Source organism: Antechinus flavipes, chromosome 3 (assembly GCF_016432865.1).
Source record: "Antechinus flavipes isolate AdamAnt ecotype Samford, QLD, Australia chromosome 3, AdamAnt_v2, whole genome shotgun sequence".
NCBI lineage: Eukaryota > Metazoa > Chordata > Mammalia > Dasyuromorphia > Dasyuridae > Antechinus > Antechinus flavipes.
The window spans coordinates 436,962,281-436,989,295 of NC_067400.1; the positions used below are offsets into that span (position 1 = coordinate 436,962,281).

At 34.0% G+C, this 27,015-nt stretch overlaps 1 protein-coding gene across 1 annotated transcript in view; it reads left to right on the forward strand.

Annotated features, from left to right (window-relative positions):
* The first annotated feature begins 799 nt into the window (after window positions 1–799).
* ACVR1C (activin A receptor type 1C) overlaps window positions 800–27,015 on the forward strand; it is a 54,748-nt gene continuing 28,532 nt past the window's right edge. The window contains exon 1 of the mRNA XM_051986350.1: window positions 800–1,054. Coding sequence (XP_051842310.1) covers window positions 901–1,054 — 154 coding nt within the window. The 5' untranslated portion in view covers window positions 800–900. The remainder of the gene's footprint in view (window positions 1,055–27,015) is intronic.

A 27,015-nucleotide genomic window follows, 5' to 3' on the forward strand; every position in this document is an offset into this window, starting at 1 on the left:
AGTTGCTCAAATACTGTTTCCTAGCACTTCACAAAAGCCAGTGACTTAGAAAGCAGAATGTTCATTTGGGCTAAAGGAACTGGAGACACACAAACATGGGAAAAGGTAACTAGTATTTTCAAAGTAAATAAATAAATTGAATGTTGGTTTGTAGGTAGAAAGGAGTATAGTAGATATAGAGCTGGAGTATCAAGGACAGCTGGGTTCAGATCCTACCTCTGAAACATTGGCTATATGACTCTCAACAAATCACCTGCTCTATCAGTGCCTTGAGTAATTCTAAACTATAACATGTGATTTCTGTTGCTGGTCAGATTTTCCTTTTTTGGAAGTTTGTAATACCAGTTAAATGGTATGATGTAAAATGATGTAAAAAAATGATGTAATGATGTAAAAAAAAATGAATGATGTAAAAAATAAAGAAAAGAAAAGAAAGAAAGAAAAAAGTTGTATATGGGGACACCAAGGTGGTAAATGAAGTAAAGGGGATTATGTTTCACCTGGGATCTTGACCTTCTTTTGAACAAATATTCAAAAATTTGCATTTTAATATGATTGTTTCCTTTGCACTCCTCTATGTCTTTTATGTAATTACAAATATTTTTCTGAGAGCGAGTCCTTAGGTTTTGCCAGCTGCCAAAGAGGGAAATGACACAAAATGTTTATGTTTTAAGCAAATGAACAGATACTTAAAAAAAAGAAAGTTCACCTCTCAATATGTAAAATCAAAGCATTTTGGATTTCAATATTTTGGCGTTCTATATCATGAGGTATATTTGCATTTGATTTGTTATCTTTAAAATTTCTCTGTTTCCCTTTTCAGGATTGAAGTGTGTGTGTCTGTTGTGTGAATATTCAAACTTTACCTGTCAAACTGAAGGAGCATGTTGGGCCTCAGTCATGCTTACAAATGGCAGAGAAGAGGTGATCAAATCTTGCGTCTCCCTACCTGAGCTCAATGCTCAAGTCTTCTGTCACAGTTCTAATAACATTACAAAGACTGAATGCTGCTTCACAGATTTTTGCAACAATATTACCCTGCACCTTCCAACAGGTGAGTAGTGTCTTTTTTGTTAATACAGAATTTCATTTCCTCCTTATCAAATTACATTGCTAAAAACAGAAATAAATAAAGTTTTATCAAATAATTATTTTTGGAAATACAAGATGGTCAAGAGCTTACCTGTGGTTAATTTCAGGAAAATTTTGTTTTCCAACAACTTTAATGTCAGAATATATGGGTAGAGTATACTCTCCTTGTGAACTGTTTTTAATATATTTTATGTGCTTAAGTTAAATTCAAATTCTTTTAAATTCTTTAAAAAGAAAGAAAGAATTCTTTAAAAAGAAGATGGTGGTAAAATCCAAGAAGATATTAAAGGATGAAGGTAAACTTTAAAAAATGATTTTCTTTTTTTTAAATAGCTTTTTATCTACAAGTTATATGCATGGGTAATTTTACAGCATTGACAATTGCCAAACCTTTTGTAAAATGATTTTCAAGCAATTTTTTGGATACCTGATTAATTTTCTTCCTTTCATGTTTCTTCCTATTCACCTACCTTCAAATCAGAGAATGATTTTCTAGATAAATGGTCAGGCATGGAGAGAAAAGAGAATCTGCCATTGATACTTATCACTTTCTTAAGTATCTCTGTTCTATTCTGATTTATTTTTGTTTTCTTATTCTTCCCATTTGCTAAAGGCTTAGTTTTGACATTATATTCCTGATAGATGCTGTGTGAATTTGAAATGATCATGGGTTCACGTCACATTATGTTTTTGTTGTTGAACATTCTTAAGATGTAACACATACACAGAATTTATATTCATCAGGAACTTACAAATGCAATTGTATAGCAAATTCACAGATTACACTTTGGATAATGATACTCACTATCCCTAATCTACCTTGCTACATGGGCTCTTTGACAACAAAAACTGCCTGTTGTTCTTTCTCTTCTTAAAGTTCTACTGAAATCATCTTTCCTGGATTCATTCAATGAATTAAGCAAAAAAGTATTTGTTAAACAGAGCTATGTGTCAGAGCAAGTACATGTGTGTGTGTGTGTGTGTGTGTGTGTGTGTGTGTGTGTGTACAGTGTAAATATAACATGAATAACTATAAATGCAAAGTGATTAAAATACAAGATATTTTGGGAGGAAGGACATTAGCAATTGTGGAATTATGAAAAACTTTATGCAGAAGATGGTGCTTGAGCTGTGTTTTAAAGGAAAATTGAGCCTCTGAAAGAGAGAAGATTTCCAAGTATAGAAAATGAGCCAATGCAAAGCCATGGAAAAACAAAGATAGAGTGCTATGCGTAAGAAAGATAGAGGCCAGTTTAGCTGATGTCAGAATATAAGAGAAGAAAGTAGTATACAGTAAAATAGAAACACAAGCTGGAGCATGATTATATAAGCTAATAGAATTTACATTTTATCCTCAAGACAACTGGAAGCTAATGATGTAGATTATTGAAGTCGCACAGCCATAGTCTATGAATAAGGAAAATTACTTTGGAAGCAGTTTTTGTGATGGACTAGTATGGTTAGGGATTTGATACAGGAAACCCCTTAATGGGCTGTTTCAATAATCCACCAAAGATGTAATGAGGTCCTAAACTAAAGTAGTAGCATTGCGACTAGAGAAAAGTTAGATGGGTCAGATATTATAAAGTCAGAAATAGCAACTGATAGAATATATAGAGTAAGAGAAAATAAAGGATTTCTGATAATTCTGAAGCTCTAAACCTGATATGATAATGGAGCTTTCAACATGTGAAAGTGTGAAAGAGGAAGTAGGTTAGGTGGAAAGATAATGAGTTGACTTTTGGATATGTTAAATTTGAGATGTTTTCAGGTTACTTAATTTCAAGTATCCAACAAGCAATGAGAGAAATAGGCTATATATTGCCTGGAAGTCATCTGCATAGATATGAGAATTAAACCATGAGCACTGATAAAGTGACCCAAGAGAGTATAGAGGGAAAGGAGAAAATTTAGCTCTAACCTTGGGAAAAGAAGCACAATGAAAAGGAAAAATGATCATATAAGTAGGGAAGATTTGTAGAAGGCTGAAACTTTTGAGTCATTGTACTAAGGTGTGTTCAAGTACTTGAGGCTAACTACTGATTGGACAATACTCTATGGGCATGTGCTTGGGGAATGGCCCTTCCCACTATCCTGTGCTGGCTCAATAATTGGTGTATACAGAGAATTGTAGGAGGGACTAGGGGGTGGAGTAAGATGAGCCAGACTCAATTTGGCTGTAGACGAGGAAGAAGGAGGTTGCAGAGATCCTGCTTCCATCCCCTTTACTTCTCCCCCTAAAGACCAAGAATAAAGACTAAGGACTTTTACTTATCCTGACTCTGGCTGATTCTAAGGTATCCTGGGTGCTAACGTGGTCGTTTCAAAGATTTGTGCCATGAACATCCAGAGAAGAGAAAATATCCAAAAAGAAACTGTGATCAATAATGCCAAATGCAATGGATAGGTCAAGACGAATTAGGGCTGAGAAAAGACTATTGGATATGGTAATTAAGATATGGCCATTAAATTTGGAGAAAGGAATTTCACCTAGTTGAAGGCCAGAAAAAAGTGAGACCAGAAAGAAGATTGCAAAGGATTGATGAGTAAATGAGAGTAGAGAAAGCAGAGGTCGTAAGTGGAGAAAGCTTTTAAGTTTGAGAATGGGAGAAAAGATTGAAGACTTTGAGTGGATGGTAGGGTTTAATGAAGACCTTTTAAGGATGATGGAGATTTGGGCATGTTTGAAGACAGTAGGGAGGGAAGTAATAGAAATGAAAAAGTTGAAGACTTGAGAAAGAAAGAAGCTGATTGAGGATGAAATGTTTGGGGTTGAGAGATAGGACGTTGTATACAATAGCCTTGTCATGAAGGTTCATCTCACTGTCAGAGACTATGAAAAAGAGATTATAATGGTATGGAGTGATGTCAAGGGTTTTGAGAAAGACAAAAAGCAAAGAGGAAGTTACATTAAGTGGCCATAATTATCTCAGGCTAAGAAATAAGGTCCTTGACTAGTTTGAGGAGAATGGAAAGGTGTAGAAAGCTTGAGGAAGAAAGAACAAATTTGTATAGCTTGTTTGAGAAGTGAATGGGGAGATCAATTAAGGAAGATTAAAAGGATTGCTTTGCCAAAATGATAATGTAGTTAAGTGTGACGACCACGCTAGCACCCAGGATACCCCAGAATCAGCTGGAGTCAGGATAAGCAAAAGTCCTTAGTCTTCATTCTTGGTCTTTAGACACAGGATTGAACAGAAAGGAAGCAGAATCTCTGCGACCACCTTCTCCCTCATCTATGGCCAAAGTGACTCTGGCTAGTATCACTCCCCTTCTCCCCCAATCCCTCCTACAATCTTCTGTATACACCAATCATTGAGCCAGAACAGGATAGTCGGAAGGACCATTTTCCAAGCATATGCCCATCGAGTATTGTCCAATCAGTAATTAGCCCTGAGTGCTTGAACCGACCTCAGTGCAATGACTCAAGAGTTTCAGCCCTCTACAATTAAGAATAAACAGCACAAATTTGAAATGTACCTGTTGGCACAGTAATGGGTCTTTCTCTTCTCATGTTCAGCAGTTTGGAGGAGATATAATAAAAGAAATTCAGTGCTGAATTTTGACAAGACAAAAGCAAGAACAAGTGGCAAGAGATTTAAAGCAGAGGGCTTACAGTTGAAATAATTATTTTGGTAAGGATGGAGAGAGACACAAGTAAAGTTAGAGCAGGGGTAATATCTAAGAAGGTACTTAGGGGTGAAGAGATTGGGTATCTCAGTGAGGTTGAACAATAGGTTTAGGAGGGGTAAAAGATAGGAACAATGAAATGATAGGAAATTCTCATGATGGAAAGATCAGAATTCCTTTCTAGAGAACACTTTTGTGATCTGTAAGAGACCTAGTATATAACCATCCTTATATCTGGCCAAGATGGAATGAAGGAGTAACTGACCCCGAGTCTTTCCCATAAACATCTTTTTAATGTTAGCACTCAACTGATATTGATGTTTGGCAGGAAAATATGACAGTTTCTAAGGAATTGGAAATGTATATTACCAAGAGGTCAATGGAGAGATATTTATGAACAATGGAGCAGAGTGACTAGGCTGCAACATAACCCAGTCAGGAACTGTCAAGAACAGAAGTAAAAATTGTTGTCAATGAAAATCTGATGGTAAAAGATGATGGGCTGATCATGAGGTGTGGGCAAGGAATGACAGCTAGACAAGCCAGAATGTTCTACTGTTAGTCTTGTGATTCAGGAGAAAGCACAAAAAGCTTCCAATGGTTTGAGTGGACTCCCCATGGTGAACGGATAGAACAACCTGGATTAAGAGATCTCTTTGAACTTCATTAGACTGCCCTTCAGAAAGCATTTAGGTAGTGCAGTGATCCTAGACTTAGGAGAAACTGAATTTGAATCTGAATTCAGACACTTGACACTAGGTATATGATTCTAGGCAAATCACTTAACCCGAGTGCTTTGCAAAAAAAAAAAAAAAAAAAAAAAAAAAAGAAAAAAGAAAAAAAAAGTAGACAGTCTATTATAGGGCATTTCCATCATGAAGAACCTGATAGAAGTTAGCCTTCAAGAATATGGGTCACCTCCATGATATAAAGAATCAGAATAGATCTTTTTGAAGGAAGAACGTATATACTAAGTTAAAAAGCACATGCTTATTTAATTATAGAAGAAAGACATACTTTGACATGATACTGAATTGAGTCTGGGATCCTAAGAATGAGTGTTTCTGAGTCTGCTAGTTATCCCTACTTTCTTTCTTTCTTTCTTTCTTTCTTTTTTGACTTCAATGATTGTGACTCACTGAGTTAGCTTTCTGAATTGCAGAATTTTCATTTACATTCCTTAATGATTCAGAGGGGAATTACCAGTATTATTACAGTGCCCTTTGAGCACTGATTGCATGGGTAAAAAGCAACTGTGTTGTCAGTCTCTACTTAGCTACTAAATAGCTTACAATATTCATGGGTATTAACAGTTTTTAGGATGTTCATAAGGTAGGCTGAAAATTTTCCTATGATGTAAAACCAGGCATCTTGGTCTATGAATAGAGTGTTGGACTTGGAATCAAGACAATCTGGTTTCAAAACCTGCCTCTGTCTTTAGCTAATAGATGTGGGGCAGGACACATACCCTGAGTCTCAGTTTCCACAATTATAAAAAAGGGGTGAGATTATATGGCTACTAAGGTCACTTTCACTTTTAGATCTATAGGCCATAGAATCTCACCATTCTTCTACTCCCAAGTCTGTATGTTCAAGGAACAGAAACAATTAGAACAATTAGTCATATTAGTCCAACTTAATGAGGAAAAATAGATTAGTCTCTGTGCACTGGGTGTACCAGACAGGCAGCTGGTTGATAGAATATTTTTACTTTGTAAATAGTTTACATAGATTATCCTTAACCTTTTTGTGTGTGCCTTGGATCCTTTTAGCTGTCTGGTGAGCCTATGAATCTCTTCATAAAAGTTTATAAATGCATAAAATAAAATTCAAAGAAAACCAATTAACTTGAAAATGTTATATAAAAACAAAATAAAACAGAGTCCAGGTTTAAAACTCCTGGTTCCAAGCCCTTTATTTTTAATCTGATATCTCAGTCTCAGGAACTTGGCTGGAGGATTATATTTCATTTGATTATACTGCAAATCCCAGTCTTAGACCTTCTGGTTTGCCCCATGCCATGTTCAACCATTATGCAATGCTAGCAACGCTGGCAGATATCCTGATTTTTAGACAAACTGTGTCTTTAGACAAATGCATTGTCTTTCAGATTATGTTTCTTCTTTCTCGCTACTGTATTCTACTTCCTATGAAAGAAAGAGGATTTACTGATTTTCTTATCATAATCTATTATCGAATGTCTTTCTCAATAACCTAAGAACATTGATCTACATATAATAGTACCATTTATCCCACATGCTATAGAAAAAGCAGATTCCATAATGTGGAAGGATTAGAGACTGGATCTGAAGTGTTGATTCTTCTCTGCAATTTAGCATTTTAAAGATGTGCCTGAGGAGCTAAGTGACTTGCTCAGGTCACATAGCCATCAAGTGTACAATGACTCACTTTCTGGCCTTCTGAATAAGGGCCATTAACTGAATGCTATAAATACATTCAGAACCTGTTTTCTCACTACATGTATCCTCATTAATGGATGGATTTATGGAGACAGGTTTTTCCCCCTGCAATTTCTTTCCCTACCACCTAAAAATGTCCCAATTTATCCATGCTTCAAATACCTTCATCACCTCAAAATGTCATCTTATCTTTTCTCCCTTTTATACCCAAGCTCCTTAAAAAAGCTGTTTGTGCTCATGGGCTCCACCTTTCTCACCTTTTGTTTATTACCTTCTCTCTCACAGTCTGATTTCTTAAATCATGACTCAATAGAAACTATGTTTAGGATTACTAATTATATCCCCAAATCTCTCTTGACTATCTATAGTATATGACACTCTTTACCATTCTTATTTAATACAGTGGAAGAAAGGTCAAAAAAAGGAGATGGTTTTTAGAAATTTAATTCAATGTGCATTTATTAATTGCTTTCTACATGGTAGACACTATAAAAAATAATTAGGTGGCGTATTGGATAGATTTTGGATTTGGAGTCAGGAAGAACTGAGTTAAAATTCTGCTTCAAACACCTACTGATTGTAACCCTAGATAAGTCACATAACATATGCTGCCTCATGTTCTTTATCTGTACAACTGGGATTATAACACCTGTTTTCTAAGATTATTATGAGGATAAAATCACATTTGTAAGGCAATATTCAAACCTTAAAGCACTACACAAAAGTGTGGTGCTTTCATCATCATCATCATCATTACTATTGGGGATTCAGAAGAAAACAAAACAAAATGCACCTCATCTTTGCAGGAAGAACATATTTAAACACAGAGTATATACAAATCAAATAAAGAATTATGGGTAGTTGCAGAGGAATAATTGAGGGAATTAGGAAATACGTTATGTAGGAGATAATACTTGAACTGAGCCCTGAATTGGAGGAAGAGATTTCAAAAGGTGGATATGGGGAGGGAAGGTATTCCAGGCAAAGGGGAATGGTCTTTTCAAAGAAGGGGAGTTGGAGATATCAAATGGATATGTTCATTTGAGTGTATTATGGAGCCCATTTCAAGGAATAATAGCTAACTAGTCTGACAAGACAGATTGAAACCAAATTATAAACACTTTAAATGCCAAAAGAAAAATGAGAATTTTATCTTAGAAGCAATAGGGAGTTAGTGAAGCTTTTTAAATTGGAATGGTACATGGTTAAAGCTATGTTTTAGTAATAACAATATAACACCTTTGTAAAGAAGGGATTGGAGAAAGGAAAGATTGAATGGAGTGGGAGTACAATATTGAAATATTATAGTCTAAGTGAGAGGAGATGAAGGCCCAAAGTAGGGCAATGGCTTTGTGAATGGAGAAAGAGGAATTAATCTGAAAAATATTGTGGTTAGAATCTCCAAAATCTAGCCAGTGATTTGATTTTGTGGAGGAAAAAGAGAAAAAGGAATCAAGAATGACTGGAATTGTGCAATGGGTGGCTTAGAAGGAAGAGGATTGGAATTTCAGAGAAGCATAATGGATTCTATTTTAGGATAAGCAAAGCTGGAAACTCCTAAGGTGACCCAGGTAGGATATGAGAATTTTTTCTGTACAAGGAAGATGTAGATGTGAGAATAATCTGCATAGTGGTGACAATTGAACCCATGGAACTTATTCAGTTACTAAGATCAGAATTCTGGAACATTCCTTTCTATAGTGGGTGGGATATATATTATGATCCAGCAAAGAAAATTATAAAAGAATAATGAGACAAGTAAGAGGATAATCAAAAACAGTCTCATGAAAACTCCAGGAGAAGAGGTTATCTAGGGGAAAAAGGTTTTCAACAGTTTGAAATACTGCAAAAGTCAAAAAAGATATGATCTGAGAAAAGGCTTTGACCTTTAAGAAATTAAGAAATCATCAGAAATCGTGTACAGGACAGTTTTGGTCAAGATATAGGGTTAGAAACCATATTGTAAGAGTTTGATAAGTGAGTAGGAAAAGAGAAAGTGAAGGCAATGATGTAAGTTAGCCATAAAAAAAAAGAAAGATATAAGATGATAGCTTGAGGAGATTGTATGATCAAACAATTTTTTTGAAGGATAGGGTAGTCTTGGGGATTTTTAAAAAATTCTAAACTTAACAAACAAGAGAAAAATGAATATTTACCTATAAATAGCATAACAGAAGGAAAGGATTACATTAAACTGCAGGTTTCTGTTATGCATACCTTTTTTTTTTCCTTTTAAATGTGTCACAAATTCAACATGTAACTTTAAAAGCTGTCAATTGTAATTTTTTTTCTGGACTTCCTTCTGTTCTCTTCTGTGCATTTTTAAAATAAAAAGATGTTACAGTGACCCTTTACTTTCTTGTTCTTTACTTTCTTTTTTTGCTACCCTGTCCTTCTTACTTTTCTTTCATTCCTTCCCCCTTCTAAAAAAGAAAAATACAAATCTTGAAAAATATGCATAATCAAACAAAATAAATTCCGATTTTTGTTATTTTAAAATATATGCGTTACCCCTTCGTGCCTTTCAGACTGTCTAAGATGATAGAAAAAGATAATGATGAATGATAATGTTGGAGGAGATGTGGGGAAACTGGGACAGTAATGCATTGTTGATGGAGTTGTGAACTGAATTAACCATTCTGGAGAGCAATTGGGAACTATGCCCAGAAGGCTATAAAAAAACTGTGCATGCCTTTTGAACCAGCAGTATCACTACTTGGTCTGTATCCTAAAGTGATCATAAAAGAGGGAAAATGATGCACATGTGCAAAAATATTTATAGCAGCTCTTTTTGTGGTAGTAAGCAACTGGAAACTGAGTGGAAAATGGGGAATGGCTGGATACGTTATATTATATGAATTTAATAGAATGTTGTTGTTCTATAAGAAATGATGAGTAGGCTGATTATCAGAAAAAGCCTGGAAAAATTTATATGAACTGATGCTGAGTGAAGTGAGCAGAACTAAGAAACCATTGCACACAGTAACAACAAGATTATGTAATGATCAATTGTGATAGACTTGGCTCTTCTCTGAATGTGGATCGAAGCATAATATTTTACCTTTTGTTTTTTTTTTTTTTCTTGTGGCTTTTCCATTTTTGCTCTGATTTTTCTTATACAACATGACAAATATGAAAATATGTGTAAAAGAATCACATATATGTACATATTCATGTACATACATATATATGTATATATTACTCTTCCTCTTGGGCCTATCATTTTTCTGTCACTCTATGAGTAGAATACTTTATCATTGGTCATCTGGAGTCAAAGTTGGTCATTGTACTGGTCAGAGCTCTTAAGTCTTTCAAAGTTGTTTAATTTTATAAAGATGTTGTACAAATCGTTCTCCAGGTTTCTTTTACTTCACTCTGCAACATTGTGTATATATATATATCTTCTTAGATTTCCCTGAACATGCTCATTTTGTTATTTCCATCTCATTTATATGTCACAATTTATTAAACTATTCCCTAATTGATGGTTATACTTTAGTTTTCAGTTTTTTGTTATAAAAATAAAAACTTTGCTATAGATACTTTTGTACATTTGGTTCTTTTCTTTTCTTTCTTTTTATTTTAATAGCCTTTTATTTACAGGTTATGTGTATGGGTAACTTTACAGCATTGACAATTGCCAAACCTCTTGTTCCAATTTTTCCCCTCCTTCTCCCTCCCTCCTCCCCCAGATGGCAGGATGACCAGTAGATGTTAAATATATTAAAATATAAATTAGATACACAATAAGTATATATGACCAAATCATTATTTTGCTGTACAAAAAGAATCGGACTCTGAAATATTGTACAATTAGCCTGTGAAGGAAATCAAAAAAAATGCAGGTGGGCAAAAATATAGGAGTGGGAATTCAATGTAATGGTTCTTAGTCATCTCCCAGAATTCTTTCACTGGGCATAGCTAGTTCAGTTCATTACTGCTCCATTGGAACTGATTTGGTTCATCTCATTGCTGAGGATAGCCAGGTCCATCAGAATTGGTCATCATATAGTATTGTTGTTGAAGTATATAATGATCTCCTGGCCCTGCTCATTTCACTCAGCATCAGTTCATGTAAGTCTCTCCAGGCTTTTCTGAAATCATCCTGTTGGTCATTTTTTACCAAACAATAATATTCCATAACATTCATATACCACAATTTACTCAGCCATTCTCCAATTGATGGGCATCCACTCAGTTTCCAGTTTTTGGCCACTACAAAGAGGGCTGCCACAAACATTCATGCACATACAGGCCCCTTTCCCCCCTTTATGATCTCTTTGGGATGATTCTTTTTTTTTTTTTTTTGATTTCTTTGGAATTTATAGATGTAGTAATAGTATTGCTAGGTTATAAGGTTTAGTCTAAATCAAATGATTTTGGTGATATTGTTCCAGGTTATTCCACAGAATGGCTGCACCAATTCTTATTTCTGCCAAGAATGTATTAATGTGCCTGTTTTTGACTTAGAAATATTTGCAGACAGAAGAAAGGGAGTCAGTGGATAAGGACAGATGAATAGTTAATGAGAGAAAGGAACCTGGAAGAGGGATAGATTGAAAGTATGTGGAGTGAGCTGGACTTCAACAAGATGAAGAATCACCTTCTTGCTAAGACTTGAGCAATGGCAGAGAAAATGGGCAATGGTTTGGGGATTTCTTTGCGTTTCCAAGGTAAGAGGTAACATCTACAATGATCTGCTTGGCATTTTGCATCTATGGTACCTGTAATCCTAACAGCTGGGGCTGTTTATTCTTATCTATTGATTTAGGCTATCTCTAGATTCAAACCAGTGTTACCCCAAGATAAGGGAAATAGTAGGAAAAGTTAAGTTGTTCAGCTTTGTTAATTTTACTTCTGACTCCATTATAACTGTGTACTCTTGCTTCCCTTATATATATGTCTTCTTGGCTTGAATTAAATTCCATGTGGTACCATGATTTCCTTGAGATTTATGTCTGTTCTTACCACCCTATCCTTCCCACCAATCCCAAGTACTTCTGACCCCTATCCTCCATATCTTTGGTGGGATTTTCATTTGACATTTACATAGGTATTAATACCTTTCAGAAATATATAGTTTTTAAAATTTTTCTCTAAATATAAATTATTAGTGAGTGTAAGCTTAGAAAAATTTTATTATATTCATTGAATTGAAGATAAAATAATTTATGTTTAAAGTCTCAAGAATTTGATATTGTCATTTATTTGTAGTTGAGTGTTTTTAGGTAGAAATTAGAGGTATTAGTAATGACTTATTATCTCTTTTTTTCACCTCTAAATAACAGGAAAATTTTATTTGATATTATGATCTATTATTTCACACAAAACACTAATTCACATACATGTTCTAATTAGTAATATACAGATTACAAGCTATCATTATCTTGCCTGGATTTATCATGTTTAAAAGAATGTAGTACCTCAAAAAGAAACAGTTGTGCTAGTCTGGTCTTAATTATCAGGTTTGTTAACAGTGCATCAAAATTATAAAAATGAAGAATATGGAGACTGTATGTGTCTCAACCATTTTACTATGACCTGGGTCTTGATAGTGATTTTAATTCAGATTAGTAATACAGTACACATTATTATCCCCAGGAACAATGGCCAGAATTTTCTATGGGGTTTAATACTGAAGTGTTCAAAGAATGACCTATTATCTTAACTTGCCAAATAATTGTTTTAAAATCTCTGGTATTTTATTTTAAATTTCTTTCCTTTTTTCATTGTTTTTCCTTCTCATCACAGTTTATTTTTATGCTTTGTTACTAACACAGGTTAGAGTGAATTAAAATTATCTTGATTTGTTTATATTTTAATTTGGACACAATATTTATTTAATATTATTTGTCATGACTTTAGCATAGTCTTATAACGTAGAGATGTTCATTTACTTTTGGAGGGAAAGAGAAAAAGAAGGGGAGGGAAGGGAAAAAAAGAGAGAGACACAGAGACAGACAGACATACAGAGACAGATACACATACATAGTAAGAGAGAAAGAGACAGGGAGAGAAAGGGGTGGGGAGGGAGAGACAGAGATAGAGACAGAGACAAAGACAGAGAGGCAGAGAAAGATTTTTCTAACAAATGGAGGGACAGGGTCAAGTCAAATAAACCTCATAATGACTATGTAAAGAAATGTATCTCTTTTTACATACCTTGAATTTACCACTTCTTTGTCAAGAGGTGGGAACATGCTTTATTGTAAATACCTTTGGTAATATGTTGGAGTTAAATCTTTAAGTGATGTTTTTCATATAAATTGCCCTTTATCCTTCTACTTCATTTTATATCAATTCCTACTATCCAAGTTTTTCTGAAATTTCTTATAGCACAATAATATTATATTGCATTACCATGTAGTAATTCAGCCATTCTTGAATTCATGGATAGTTCCTTGGTTTCCAGTTTTTGCTTTTCTTCCCCTCATTCTATCTCTTTAGGATCAGGAAGTTTGCTTTGCTTGGGACTCTTTTCTCTCTGATATTATCCTTCTTGTAACTGCCATATCTCTATACCATCTCTTTATCCTTTCCTGTTAAATTTAATATATTTTATATCAACTGTGTTCGTGTGTGTGCGTTTGTGTATGCACATGAATGCATGTACTCAACTCTTCATTGGGTGGTTCAAATAAGAGTGAGGTTAAACTTGTACCTGTTCCTTAACTTTTTCTTCCATGTATTTTCTCATCACCCAGATTATGAGAAATAGCAAGTTTTATTCCATTCTTCTTTTTTCTACCCTAGTATATCACTCTTACCCACTTATTTCTTTTTCCCTATAAAATCCCTAAACATAAACCAATCCATCTCCAGTTTCTCAGTTTTTCTTCTCTAATTCTCTTTATACTCTTTGAAGTCATTAAGATTCTTATTTCTTTTCTTTAGATTGTAAGCTCTTTGAGGGCAGGAAGTGTTTTTTCCCTCTTTTTGTATTCACATACTTAGCACAGTGGTAGCATATAGTTGGTGCTTAATCAATATTTATTGATTGATTAATTCTAATGGACGAATACTAGCTCTGCATCATCATTCAGTCCCTTACACTTCTTCAAATAAATTTCTACCATTATACTACAGGTTCTTGTCAGCTCATTCCTGGGCTATTGCAATAGGTTGCTTGTTGATCTCTTTGACAGAAGTCTCTTCTCACTCCAATCCATTCTCCACTTAGCTACCAAAGTAATCTTTCCTAAAGGTCAGATCTGATCAATAAATCCATAATAAATTTCAATGGCTCCCTGTTGCTTTCAGGATCAAATATAAATTCCTTTATTTCACACTCAAAGCCCTTCACAACTTGTTCCACCTCCCCTACCTTTCTAGTTTTCTTAAACCAGAGGTAATTAACTGGTTAAATTCTTCTCTCTTTTTTAACAATCACCAGTGAACATTGCAGGCACTTCATTTACCAGAACAACATAGGTAGGAAGTACATTGTACAATAGAAAAAAACCATTGGTTCTGAAGGAGTCAAAGGATCTGAGTTCAAATTCTATTTTAATTACTATCTGTATCAACATGAGCAATTCATTTAATGTCCCTGGCTTCAATTTCCTCATTTATAAAATGAAGGGTGAGTTAAATAGTCTCTGAGATATCTTCCAGCTCATTGTACCAATATGTTCTAATTTTTCTTCCACTCAGAATTTTGCTGGTTTGGATCTGGTTTACTGGCTCCCCCTGCTGTTTTATTTTTTCTCCTTTCTTGATTAGATTGTTAATTTAGAGCCAAAGAAGCCCTTGAAGGTCCTATAATCTATTCTTATCTTAATTTGGATACAGGCCCTTTTTCTCCTTCTTGACTCCTTGAAAATAACTTAAAGCTCTATTCTAAGTTTTTAAAGATTTTTTAAAATTCTAAACTCTATAAAGAAATGTAAAGGGAAATTAAATAACAAAGGGAACAGTTGAATGTTTATTGAGTATTTATGGATCGAATTTTGCTTTAATGTTCCCTTGAGTTATAGAATTATCTTCTGGATAACTCTTTCCTAACCTTTACCAGAGTGTAAATCTTCAGATATTTTCCTAGCAACAGACTGAATATACTACTCAGTCAAACGTATCACCAGCAGACTGGCCAATTAGTGATGAATTTTTTTTTGGGGGGGAGGCTATAGGAATAAAAGAACCAAAATAAAATGTAAAATGGCCATCAGTCTTGTGTTTCTTTTTGGTTTCTGTAGTGATTGTGATAGAGTGATAAAGATGGGACACAGAAATTTCTATGAATTACATTTTTTAGACTATTTTTAAACATTAATTTACTAATCCTTACCCAGTCACTAATGAGTGAGTATACTATTGGAAGATCTGATGCATTAAACTTTTAAAAATTGGTTAAATTTTATAAAAATAAGAGCCATTCTCCAATTGATACATTTTTCAAAAGATATAAACCCAAGCTATCAGCAGCCCTATGAAAATAAAATAGTTTATATCTGCATGGTGTTAATAACTGAATGTTGACATGCAATCATGTAGTAACAATCCCACTTTAGCCAATTCAGCTCTCAAATAGTAAATTACTAACTTAATAATTCATCAGATAATTATCCCCAAGTTCAAAACTCAAAACAAATAATAGTTATAATCCCAAGAGATTTCATCTCAATAGCAAGTTTCACTAATTAGATTTTAAATCCTAAACTATTTATCCTATGTGCCTATAGAGCAAGAAAGCTATCCATTATATTCATTAAACAATGAGACCATAATGCACTTAATAAATGTTAGACAATTTGCTGAATAGGTTTTGAAATAACCACTTTCAGAGAACTTGCAGTTAACCAGAAATCTAACAAACGTCTTAGAAGTTCCTTACATTGCTAAGAGGTAGAACCTTTGACAGAACATCACAAATGACTTTGCCTTAAAACGACCACAGACTTGAAAAATAAAAACAAATATTCAATTATTAACACCATGTAGATATAAACTATTCCTTTAAACAATATAAACATTTAATGTTAAAGTAATTTCATTTAACCAACAAGAGAGGGGATGAGTTCCAGTGAGTGGGTAATTGTTTTCTCACTTCTGAGAAGCAGCCACACTCAATGAGGGAAGGATAGACTAAGCCTTCACTTTTCCAAGCCAACAGGTCTTTCCCTTTCCCTTTTCCCCATGCCTAACTTTACTCTGCTTTTTGATCCCACTTCTTATGATTAACTCTTTTAGCATGCTAAGTCTTTCAGCATTTAGCCTACCAGCTAAGGGTATGCACCAACCTTGTGGGGGAGTTCCTTTCTCCTGGCAAATGGCAAGTTCCACTAACGAACTTTCCCTTTCCATCACTAATTATTAAAACCTCTTTCTATGCTCTCCCACTTTATTTCATATTTACCATTTCTGGCATCTATTCTATCCCTCCATTTTTAGGGCCTAAAACCACATCTTTTGGTGCCTGCCAAAACATCCTGTTCCTCTCTGTGCCTTTCAATATCTCCTGTCTCTCTCTATCTAACAACCTATTATATCAATAATATCAATAATTCTTAACAGTTTTAGGTTTCAATATTACAACAATAACCCCAAACAACTTAATTAGCAATTTCATAATTTTCATAAGTGATAGCCAAATAGATATAACATAATCCATTACAAAAGTGGATAGGAATCTCATGTACTTTACTGTCGAGTTTCCAATTTTAACATGCATACCAATTGAAAAATATTATTTTAAAATCAGTACTTTAACTTGTGAGATTCTAACTGAATATTCTCTTCAACCTATCAATGGCTTTTGCAAATCAATCTTTTTTTTCCCTTGTTTATAAAACAAACTTTTTTAAAAAAAATTAAGATTCACAATGTAGGTAATATCTAAATCTCTTTGGACCAAATTTCACAAAACTTATACATATGTCCAGCAGAACTGACTAAATTATAAAGCATAACTCATAATTTTGACAAAGTATCCAATATACAATTTAGAAAGTAACATATTTCATCTAATTAGAAGATACAAACATATGACTTCTTTAGGTAAGTTGCCAGAGAACTTTGTTTAAATAACCATTTTTAACTTAAAATCAAACAAAATACAGATTTAAACTTCTAGTAGCAATACTATACAATATCGATACATATATATTTCTAAATTCCTATTCAAAAATGCATCAACTGAAAGTAATTCTATCATATGCCATTATTTTTTTTCTGACTCAATTAGGATTAAGTGACTTGCTTAGGATCAAGAGTTGTTAAATGTCTGGGATTTGAACTCAGGTTCTCCTAACTTCAAGGTTGGTACTCTATTCCTTGTGCCACTTAGCTGCCCTATACCATTAAATTTAAACATACAGTAATTTAAGTCACATTTTTGGGAGAAAACTCCTCTTCTCCTCAAAAACTCCATTATCCTAGACTGACTGAAATCTCTGAAATGGCAGTAAACTATTTGAGATCTGAGATAAAGACTCAGGATCTTGGGAGCAAAATGGCAATGGCTCTTATCGCCCCTGAATTTTATATTCTTCCCTGTGTGGTCTGCTTCTTCCAAGCCATGTGGACATAGATCACATCCTTTTCTAGAAAGAAATTCATGCTGACTCTAGAGCATGAAGTTTTGGGGCCATTCTTTGGAAAGGCTGGATTGGGAATAAGTCCACACACAACAGCCCTGGTCATTCCCAATACCTTCTAAGGAGAGAAGCTTGAAAGCTTAAGAAAATATTCAGGGTACTTTGCATCAATATGCACAAAACAAGCATTTTAAAATTCCAAAATGGCCGTTTCTTTTACTTTGTAATACAACTGAATGAGAAAAACATAGAAGACAAAGCACAGACTCACAACCACATACAAACCCAAACTGCTTTTAACTTATGACATATCCAATCACTGAGAGAGCTATATGTTGGCCAAATGGAGCCCACTCCTATGTCATCCCTTACTGATTTTGGTACAAGCCAATTATAGAGAGGTTGTCCTCTTCCTTTGGTCACTTGGAGGAACTTACTAGGTGCTTCCCCTTTCACTGGATCACAATAATGATCTCAACTCCCATGTTCACTTTGGCTTTCTAGGTGCTGCCCTTTCTAAGGGCCGCCTTTCAATTTTTACTTGCAGATTATATGCATAAATCTTGTGGAACTGTTCCTTTCACCAGCCCACCGGACTTTCTCTCTCTTAATCTATCAGAGTTTCATTTGGTTACTGCTCTGGCGAGTCTTCTCTTTGGGGTCCTACTTTCCTACAGTGGGATCTCCCCTATCAAGTCCAAAGACTATGGGGTCTGCTCTCCCAACAGCTGCCTGCCTATGGGAGTGACAAAAGAAAGTCACCAGTGAGAGAACACACATCTCTGACAAGCTCTTAGAAAACTGTATAGGATAGCAATCACTAACCCAAAATAATTCAAATAGATGCTTCTCAGAGCCAGAGCAGAGAGCAATTTATTCACTTCCTATAGGAAAAAAAAGTGTTGTCTTCACTAGTATCTTAGTCTAGTGAAGGGAGGCAAAGGACAGGCAGCAGTCTCTGGTTTTTTTTTTTTTTTTTTAATAGACTGAAACAATTTTTCCTCCATCTTGGACTCCAGCTGTTCCTGACTTACTATCAGGGTTCACAGTCTGTCTCAGGAATTCACTCCACCCTCATGGTAAAGAACAAGGTGACTATAGCAGTTTGTGCGAGATTTAGCAAGGGGACAAGCAAGAGGGTTTTCTTGGAAATGTAGCCCTAAATTATGGCAGAGGTCAGTTTTCTGAAAAGGCCTCAAATTCATCCCACTTATCTCTTACTATCTTGTCTTCATTCCCTTTACATCAATTGTATATTTATACATGTATTTATTCCCCTCTTTCAAATATAAGTATCTTGACAAGTAGGAGTTGTTTCATTCTTTGCATTTATATCTAGGGCATCTGACACATAGTAGGCAAATAAATATTTGCTGATTAATTGATTACCTTTCTTCTCCTGTTTATTTGTAATCTGGCAAACAGCTTTTCTTTCAATTTTCTAATTTACAATAGATAAATCTAAAGAAAAAAAACCATTCCATATTTGTTATTCTAGGAGATAAGATAATTGGCAACATGTAATCTAGTTTTCCAGAGGTCCAAAGTATGTAAGAAGTTCCTTTTACAAACTAGATTACTTGAATAATTTCTGATGATCCTGAGTATTAAAATGACTTTTGTAAATTCACTAGTGTGAGATATTTAAAATTAGCATTGATTCCTTGAAATCTATTGTATGGGCAGTTCATAATCAATAAATAGATTGTCTTTAAAGGCTTTTTATGTCAGTAAAATCAATTTCAATCGATATGCAACCATTGATTAAGTACATCATCATGTACCAGACCTTGAGGTGGGCTCTGGAGACACAAGAACAAAGAATAAAATATTCCCTTTTTTTTAAGGACTTACATTCTACTGGGTTGGTATGACATGTTCATAAATAAGAAAAAAATAGGCTTTTGGGTGAATAAACACTCAATGATGTGGGTAGGAGACACTAATCAAGGGGTGAGTCAGAAAAGGGCTCTTGAAGGAGATGATATTTGGTTTAGGGGAAAGAAAAAGGAAGAAATTCTGCAAATGTAAGGTCATTGTATATAGACTGTTGTGTACTTATTTAGAATTTAGAATTTATTTTTTTGTTTGGTAATAATGTTGTATAAGGTAAGTTAGGTTCCTGAGTGAAACTACAAAGTCCAGTTTAATTCTATGCAAATAGACTAGGGATAATTAGAATCTGGGTCTTGGAAGAATAGGCTGGGATTTCATTACAGGAGGTAGCAAGAACTCTATACACCAAACATATTGATCTGTCCATAATTCCTAATCATTATTCCCATTTTCTCAGAATAGCTGATATTATCTATATGTTAGGAGGAAAATAAGCCAAAAAGATTTCACATTAAAATATGAATCTCTGATAACATGGGAACTCTCCTCTAAATATTTATGTTTCTTAAAAGAGAATGCTTATTTACCCAAGTGAATGTCTAAATAGTAGAATTTCAGTCAATGTGGTCAAAAAAATGCAAATATTGTGAGGGAAGCTATATTTGGAGAAAAGGATCAGTCACTGAATAAACTAGGTCAGTTCCTTAAAGCTGTTTCTACTTTTCATAGATTTTTCTCATCCTGCAGTAATACGACAAAATAGAATAGGATTTGAAGAGAAAAGACCTAGCTTTGGACTCAGAAGACTACTAAAGATTCTAGAATCAAAGGTCCTTACAAAGATTACTTACCTTCTCTAAGTTTTTCTTAACTATAAAATGAATGGTTTGGAGTTTCATACATCTAGATTTTTTATCCCATGATCTGGCTTTGAATCTCAGCTGGGACACATTAATTCTGTGACCTTGTTTGAGGATGAACCCAGATTTTCCTGGTTCTACATTCAGAAATATATCACTATGCTCTATTGCTTTAATAAAAATCGAAGTTTTCTTAAATCCTTGAGGGTAGTGTGAAGACAACACTTTTTTTCCTATAGGAAGTGAATAAATTGCTCTCTGCTCTGGCTCTGAGAAGCATCTATTTGAATTATTTTGGGTTAGTGGTTGCTATCCTATACAGTTTTCTAAGAACTTGTCGGGGATGTGTGTTATCTCACTGGTGACTTTCTTTTGTCACTCCCATAGGCAGGCATCTGTTGGGAGAGCAGACCCCATAGTCTTTGGACTTGATAGGGGAGATCCCACTGTAGGAAACCTTTGATTATTATTTTTGTAGGAGTCCTTAAAGACAATGATAGTAACTTGTAATGGCATAATGGATAGAGTGCAGGCCTAGAGTCAGGAAAATCTTAGTTGAAATCTAACTTCAGCGATGGTCAATTATAAAAAATTTGGTTCTTTACAGAGGTTCAATGATCCAAAGCAATGCCAGCAAACTTTGAACAGAAAACAGTTCTTTTTTTCTGTTTTTTTAAACTCTCATTTTTTTTCTTTTTGTTCTTTTTTGTGTATTAAGAATAAATAAATTTGCTAGAAAAAAAGAAATCTTACTTCAGATACTAGCTATATGACTCTAAGTTACTTAATCTCTTATCTCAGGTTCTTCAATAGTAAGATAGGGATAAAAATTAGCCCCTCCTTCCCTGGGTCATTATAAAGATTAAAATTATAATCATTATAAAGATCTGTATCCAGAAAAACAACAAAGGATATTGAATGCAAATCAACACATTCTATGTTCAGTTCTTTTTTTCTGTTTTTTTAAACTCTCATTTTTTTTTTCTTTTTTTTTCTGATTTTTCTCTCCTACCATGATTCACAAAGCAATGTGTTGAGGGACAGGTTAATTCTCCAAGAGCCTCCACAGCTGTGGATCATAACATCTGAAGGAATTACAGGGCAGCCTTTGCTGACACAGGTGTTGCGGATTGAGAATGAGATAAATTGGAGGCAGAGGGAAGAGGAGAGAACAGCAACTGGCTCTCAGTCTCCTTGTATCATCCTCTCACAAGAGGAGATCCATTCTGGGTTGAATCTCCAACAGCCACTGTCAGGTGGCTCCCATGTATTCCAACAACTCTTTTGTGTATTCCAACAGCAATGTGTATTAAAAATAAATAAATTTGCTAGAAAAAAAGAAATCTTACTTCAGATACTAGCTATATGACTCTAAGTTACTTAATCTCTTATCTCAGGTTCTTCAATAATAAGATAGGGATAAAACTTAGCCCCTCCTTCCCTGGGTCATTATAAAGATTAAATGAGATAATATTTGTAAAATGCTTAGTATAGTACCTGACACATAGTAAATACTTAAAAAAAGGTTTGTTTCTTTCCTTCCCTGGGTAGTTAAATATATATTAAAAAAAAAACAGCTCATTTTTGCATTCTACGCAACTTAGATAATATAGGAGTGAATTTTAGATTAATTGTTGCTAATTAGTAATATAACCTCTTGACTGTATTTCTATTCATAATAAATGTGGAATCAGATCCATTAAAAATACACCAGGGGCATAATCTTTACTGAAACAAGTATCTAATTATTCTGAAACTTTAAATAATTTTTTTTTTCCAGTGCAAGGTTTTAGATCAGGAATGGGGGATGTCCAGCCTGCAAGTCATATAAGGCCCACAAAATTGTTTGTTAAGACAATTGCAAACAATGATGAGCTGAAAGTTAGGTACAACAACCTCTCACTGCTTGAGTTCTATAAGTTGATATTTTTGTATGAGCCATGAATGATGTTTTAAAAGTTTCTTCACCTTTGTTTTAGAGTTATACTTCTCTTGTTGAAGATGGCAGCCTTACTTGATTTTCATTACAACTCTGTAGATTAAAAGATATTATTATTCCCATTTTACAGATGAGAAAACAGAGGCAAACAGAAGTTAAATGACTTGTCTAGAATCACACAGTAAGTGTTTGAGGGTGAATATGAATTGAGGTCTTTCTGATTTCAGGCCCAGCATTTTGTATCTGCTTAGTAAAGACATGTATGCCAGGTAGACAGTATATAAGTGATAGTATACTTCTAACTTAATTTTTCTTTCAAATGCACAATATCAAAATCTGTAGAGACACAAACTTACTTGATTACATAGTGAATAATGATAAAGAATATCATAATTATAATTCTAAGAATGAGGAAAAAATCAAGTGATTGTCCTTTTTGGAATTTCAGTTAAAAGCAGTTGCTTTGGTATCTTTTTTTCCTATAGCAGTTTTGTGTTGTTATTGCTGGTGAGTTCTGATTTGAAACTTGAGACTGTAGTTGCTGCAGCCTGGCATACCTATGCTGGAGGTAATACTGATGGGAGGGATACATTTGACATTGCAATGCAAACACCAGAACAAACTCCATTTAGTGTTCACTTTGATAGGATTTAATATGTACCCGACAGGTAGGATAAATGGGTGTTATTATAGAATAAGGAAAAGATGCTATGCTTTTTATACTTTACAAAATGTCTATTAAATATAAATATATAGAACAGTCAAGCTTCTAAGATTTAAACTTAATATAGGATTTCTTAAATCCCCAAAGGCAAAAAGAAAATTGATGAAATTCTACTAAAGATCTTCTAGAAAGTTTAAAACAAAATTTGGAATTAATTCAAGATGAATAATTTTTTTTAAACTTAAATCCCAAGTCTCTTAGCTCTGTGTCACCATTTCCATTCATTCACTCATTCATGAATATTCATTCGGCAAATATTTATTGAACATCTGTTATGTTCAAGACATCACATTAGGTCAAGTAATATTTGTTAAATTCAAATTTGTCTCATTGAGTATCTGAGAATAAATTAGACATATTTGGAAGCTGTATTACAATTTTTAGACCACCAAAAATATCACACAGAGGAATGGTGTTTATCAATGTTTATTTTAATAAATAACACATTTTTTGAATGCCTGTTATGTTACTAAGTATTAGGCATGCAATGATTCCATTCAAATGGGCAGACATTTACTAAATGCCTACTGTGTGCATGTCAGTCCTCTAGGTGTTAGTGGAAATATAAGTTTAAGTTATGTATAGTCAATGCCCTCACTCAACAAACCCATGATTAAACCCTTACTACATGCTATGCATTGTGTAAAGGATATAACAAAAGTTACAAACAAAAAACACCTCTCCCCAGTGTAGGTATTCATATAGAGAGCTGGTTTGATATTTGAAAAAAATTTCCCCTTGAATAATATAAAAACACATGCCCAAGTTCGAATATATCAATCATATAGAATGAAGATTCTTAAATATTATGTAAGCAAGGTACCAACTCTTTATATATTTCCACTAACACCTAGAAGAATGACTCTTATTTAATTATGGAGGTACTTAATAGATGTCTATTGAATGAATGATTGAATGGTTGGTTGTGATTCATTCCATTATAGAACTCAAGACATCTAAACTTTTTTTTTTTAATTTTATTTTATTTAATAATAACTTTGTATTGACAGAATCCATGCCAGGATAATTTTTACACGACATTATCCCTTGCAATCACTTATGTTTCGTTTTTTCCTCTCCCTCCCTCCTCCCCCCCCCCCCCAGGATGGCAAGCAGTCCTATATATGTTAAATATGTTGCAGTATATCCTAGATACAATACATATTTGCAGAACCGAACAGTTCTCTTGTTGCACAGGGAGAATTGGATTCAGAAGGTAAAAATAACTCGGGAAGAAAATCAAAAATGCAAATAGTTCACATTCATTTCTCAGTATTCCTTTTTTGGGTGTAGCTGTTTCTGTCCATCATTTCTCCAATGAAACTCAGTTAAGTCTCTTTGTCAGAGAAATCCACTTCCATCAGAATACATCCTCATACAATATCATTGTCGTAGTGTATAATGATCTCCTGGTTCTGCTCATCTCACTTAGCATCAGTCCATGTAGGTCTCTCCAAGCCTCTCTGTATTCATCCTGCTGGTCATTCCTTACAGAGCAATAATATTCCATAACATTCATATACCACAATTTACCCAGCCATTCTCCAATTGATGGGCATCCATTCATTTTCCAGTTTCTAGCCACTACAAACAGGGCTGCTACAAACATTTTGGTACATACAGGTCCCCTTCCCTTTTTTAGTATCTCTTTGGGGTATAAGCCCAATAGAAACACTGCTGGATCAAAGGGTATGCACAGTTTGATAACTTTTTGGGCATAATTCCAGATCGCTCTCCAGAATGGCTGGATTCGTTCACAACTCCACCAACAATGCATCAGTGTCCCCGTTTTCCCGCATCCCCTCCAACATTCATCATTATTTTTTCCTGTCATCTTAGCCAAAGGACATCTAAACTTGATGTCATGTTTTACCTCAAATCTTTCCCTCTTCTGTATTTTCTCTTACCAAACTTACCAGAGGCAGCTAGATGGTTCTGTGAATAGAAAATGTTGGACCCTGGAGTTAGGAAGAATAAGTTCAAATCTAACCTTTGAGACTAGTTTTGTGATCCTGAGCAAGTTGTCACCTCAAATCACCTGTTTTCTCATATGTAAAAATAATACCTACTTCAAAAGGTTATTGTGACTTATAAAATAAGATAATATTTATAAAATGGCTTGCAAACCTTAAAGTGCTATGTAACTATGTACCTATATATCAGTGTATTTATGTGTTTATTCGTGCATCTGAATATCTAGCTCTATTATTATTATCAGCAATTTCATCATTAAAGGCTCCACTATAATTAGCAGGTTCATAATCACATTATCCTGGATAAACCACTTTTCTTTAGCCCATTTATCCAATCAATTGGTCAGTCTTGTTTCTACTCCCGCAACACTTCTATCCAACTCCTTTCTACTTACAAAGTTACCACTTAATTTAAGCCTTCATCATCTCTCACCTAGATTACTGTAAAAACTGCTAATTTTTCTTCCTACTTTAACTTTCCTCCATTCTACAACTGTTGTCAAAATGATTTTCCTTAAATTGAGATCTAACTAAATGTCACCTCCATCAATTTCAAAGATTCCTTATTTTTCATAAGATAAAATATAAACTCTTTTTAGCTTTCAAAACCTTTTACAATTTGTTCTCTCAACCTATCTTTCTGGTGTCTGATGTTTCTAACATCATCCCCTCCTCCCCCCACTCTCTTTGTTTCAACCAAACTAACCTTTTTTTTTTTTCTATTACTAACTTATAACTTTACATTTTTCATGCATTCCTTTCTTACCACAATTTACTTCTTATCCTTCAAAACACAGTTCAAGGACTGCTTCTTATATGAACCTTTTTCTAATTTCTCCCAACTAGTACTATTCTTTTACTCTATCTGCCTTGTATTTAATTATTTGTTTTTTCTTTTTATTTCACATATTCTCATGTATTCATATGTTTATTTCCCCCAATTAGACTATAAGATTTTTACAAATTCAGTATTGAAAATGCTTATTAACTAATTGATTTGGTATCACTTAACTTTTCTGGAGCTCCAGTTTCCATATCTGTAAAATTGATAGTAATATTTGTGTGAATTATTCCATATTGTTTTTTAAAGTTAATTAAGCTTTATTAGTCTAAAAATAATGGCAGTCCTTCCAAGAAGATCATATTATATAGGGAATTTTCATAATTTAAGATAAAAATTATTACAAAATGAAAAAAACAATAAAAATAAAAAATATTATAACTGACATCTGAGTCAGGTTACTACTATAAAAAATGGAGAACTAGATATGTTATCCAATTTCCATTAGCTTTCTTTTTTTATTATAGCTTTTTATTAACAGAACATATGCATGGGTAATTTTTCAACATTGACCCTTGCAAACACTTCTGTTCCAACTTTTCTCTTCCTTTCCTCCATCCTCTTCCCTAGATGGCAGGCAGTCTCATACATGTTAAACATGTTAAAGGTTATCTTAAATACAATATATGTATACATATTTATACAGTTCTCTTGTTGCACAAGAAAAATAGCATTTAGAAAGGTAAAAATAACCTGGGAAGAAAAACAAAAATGCAAGCAGTCCACACTCATTTCCCAGTGTTCTTTTGCTGGGTGTAGCTGGTTTTGTTCATCACTGATCAATTGGAATTTTATATAGTTTTAATGGTGATTGTATTTATGTTGACTTTTTCTGATGATATGTATTGTATTAGAAATTTAAATGTCATCATGATTATGTAATTAGTTTCAACCTCACAGACCTATTGAAATGATCTTGGAGACACCCAGGAGTCCTTGGATCACATTTTGAGAACTGCTGCTCTAAGAACTGTTGAGTTTTTAGACAACTTAAACATTTTAATTTAAATGTTCTTAGTCTTATTATATAATGTATATCCTGCAACTGAGTTGATGCAGTGTTTGTGGACCTGAATCACTGTGATACTGATAATGTCACCACAAGTAAAATCAGAAGGCAAAGAAGTTATATGTAAATGGTATTTCCTGTTTTACCATCTTTATG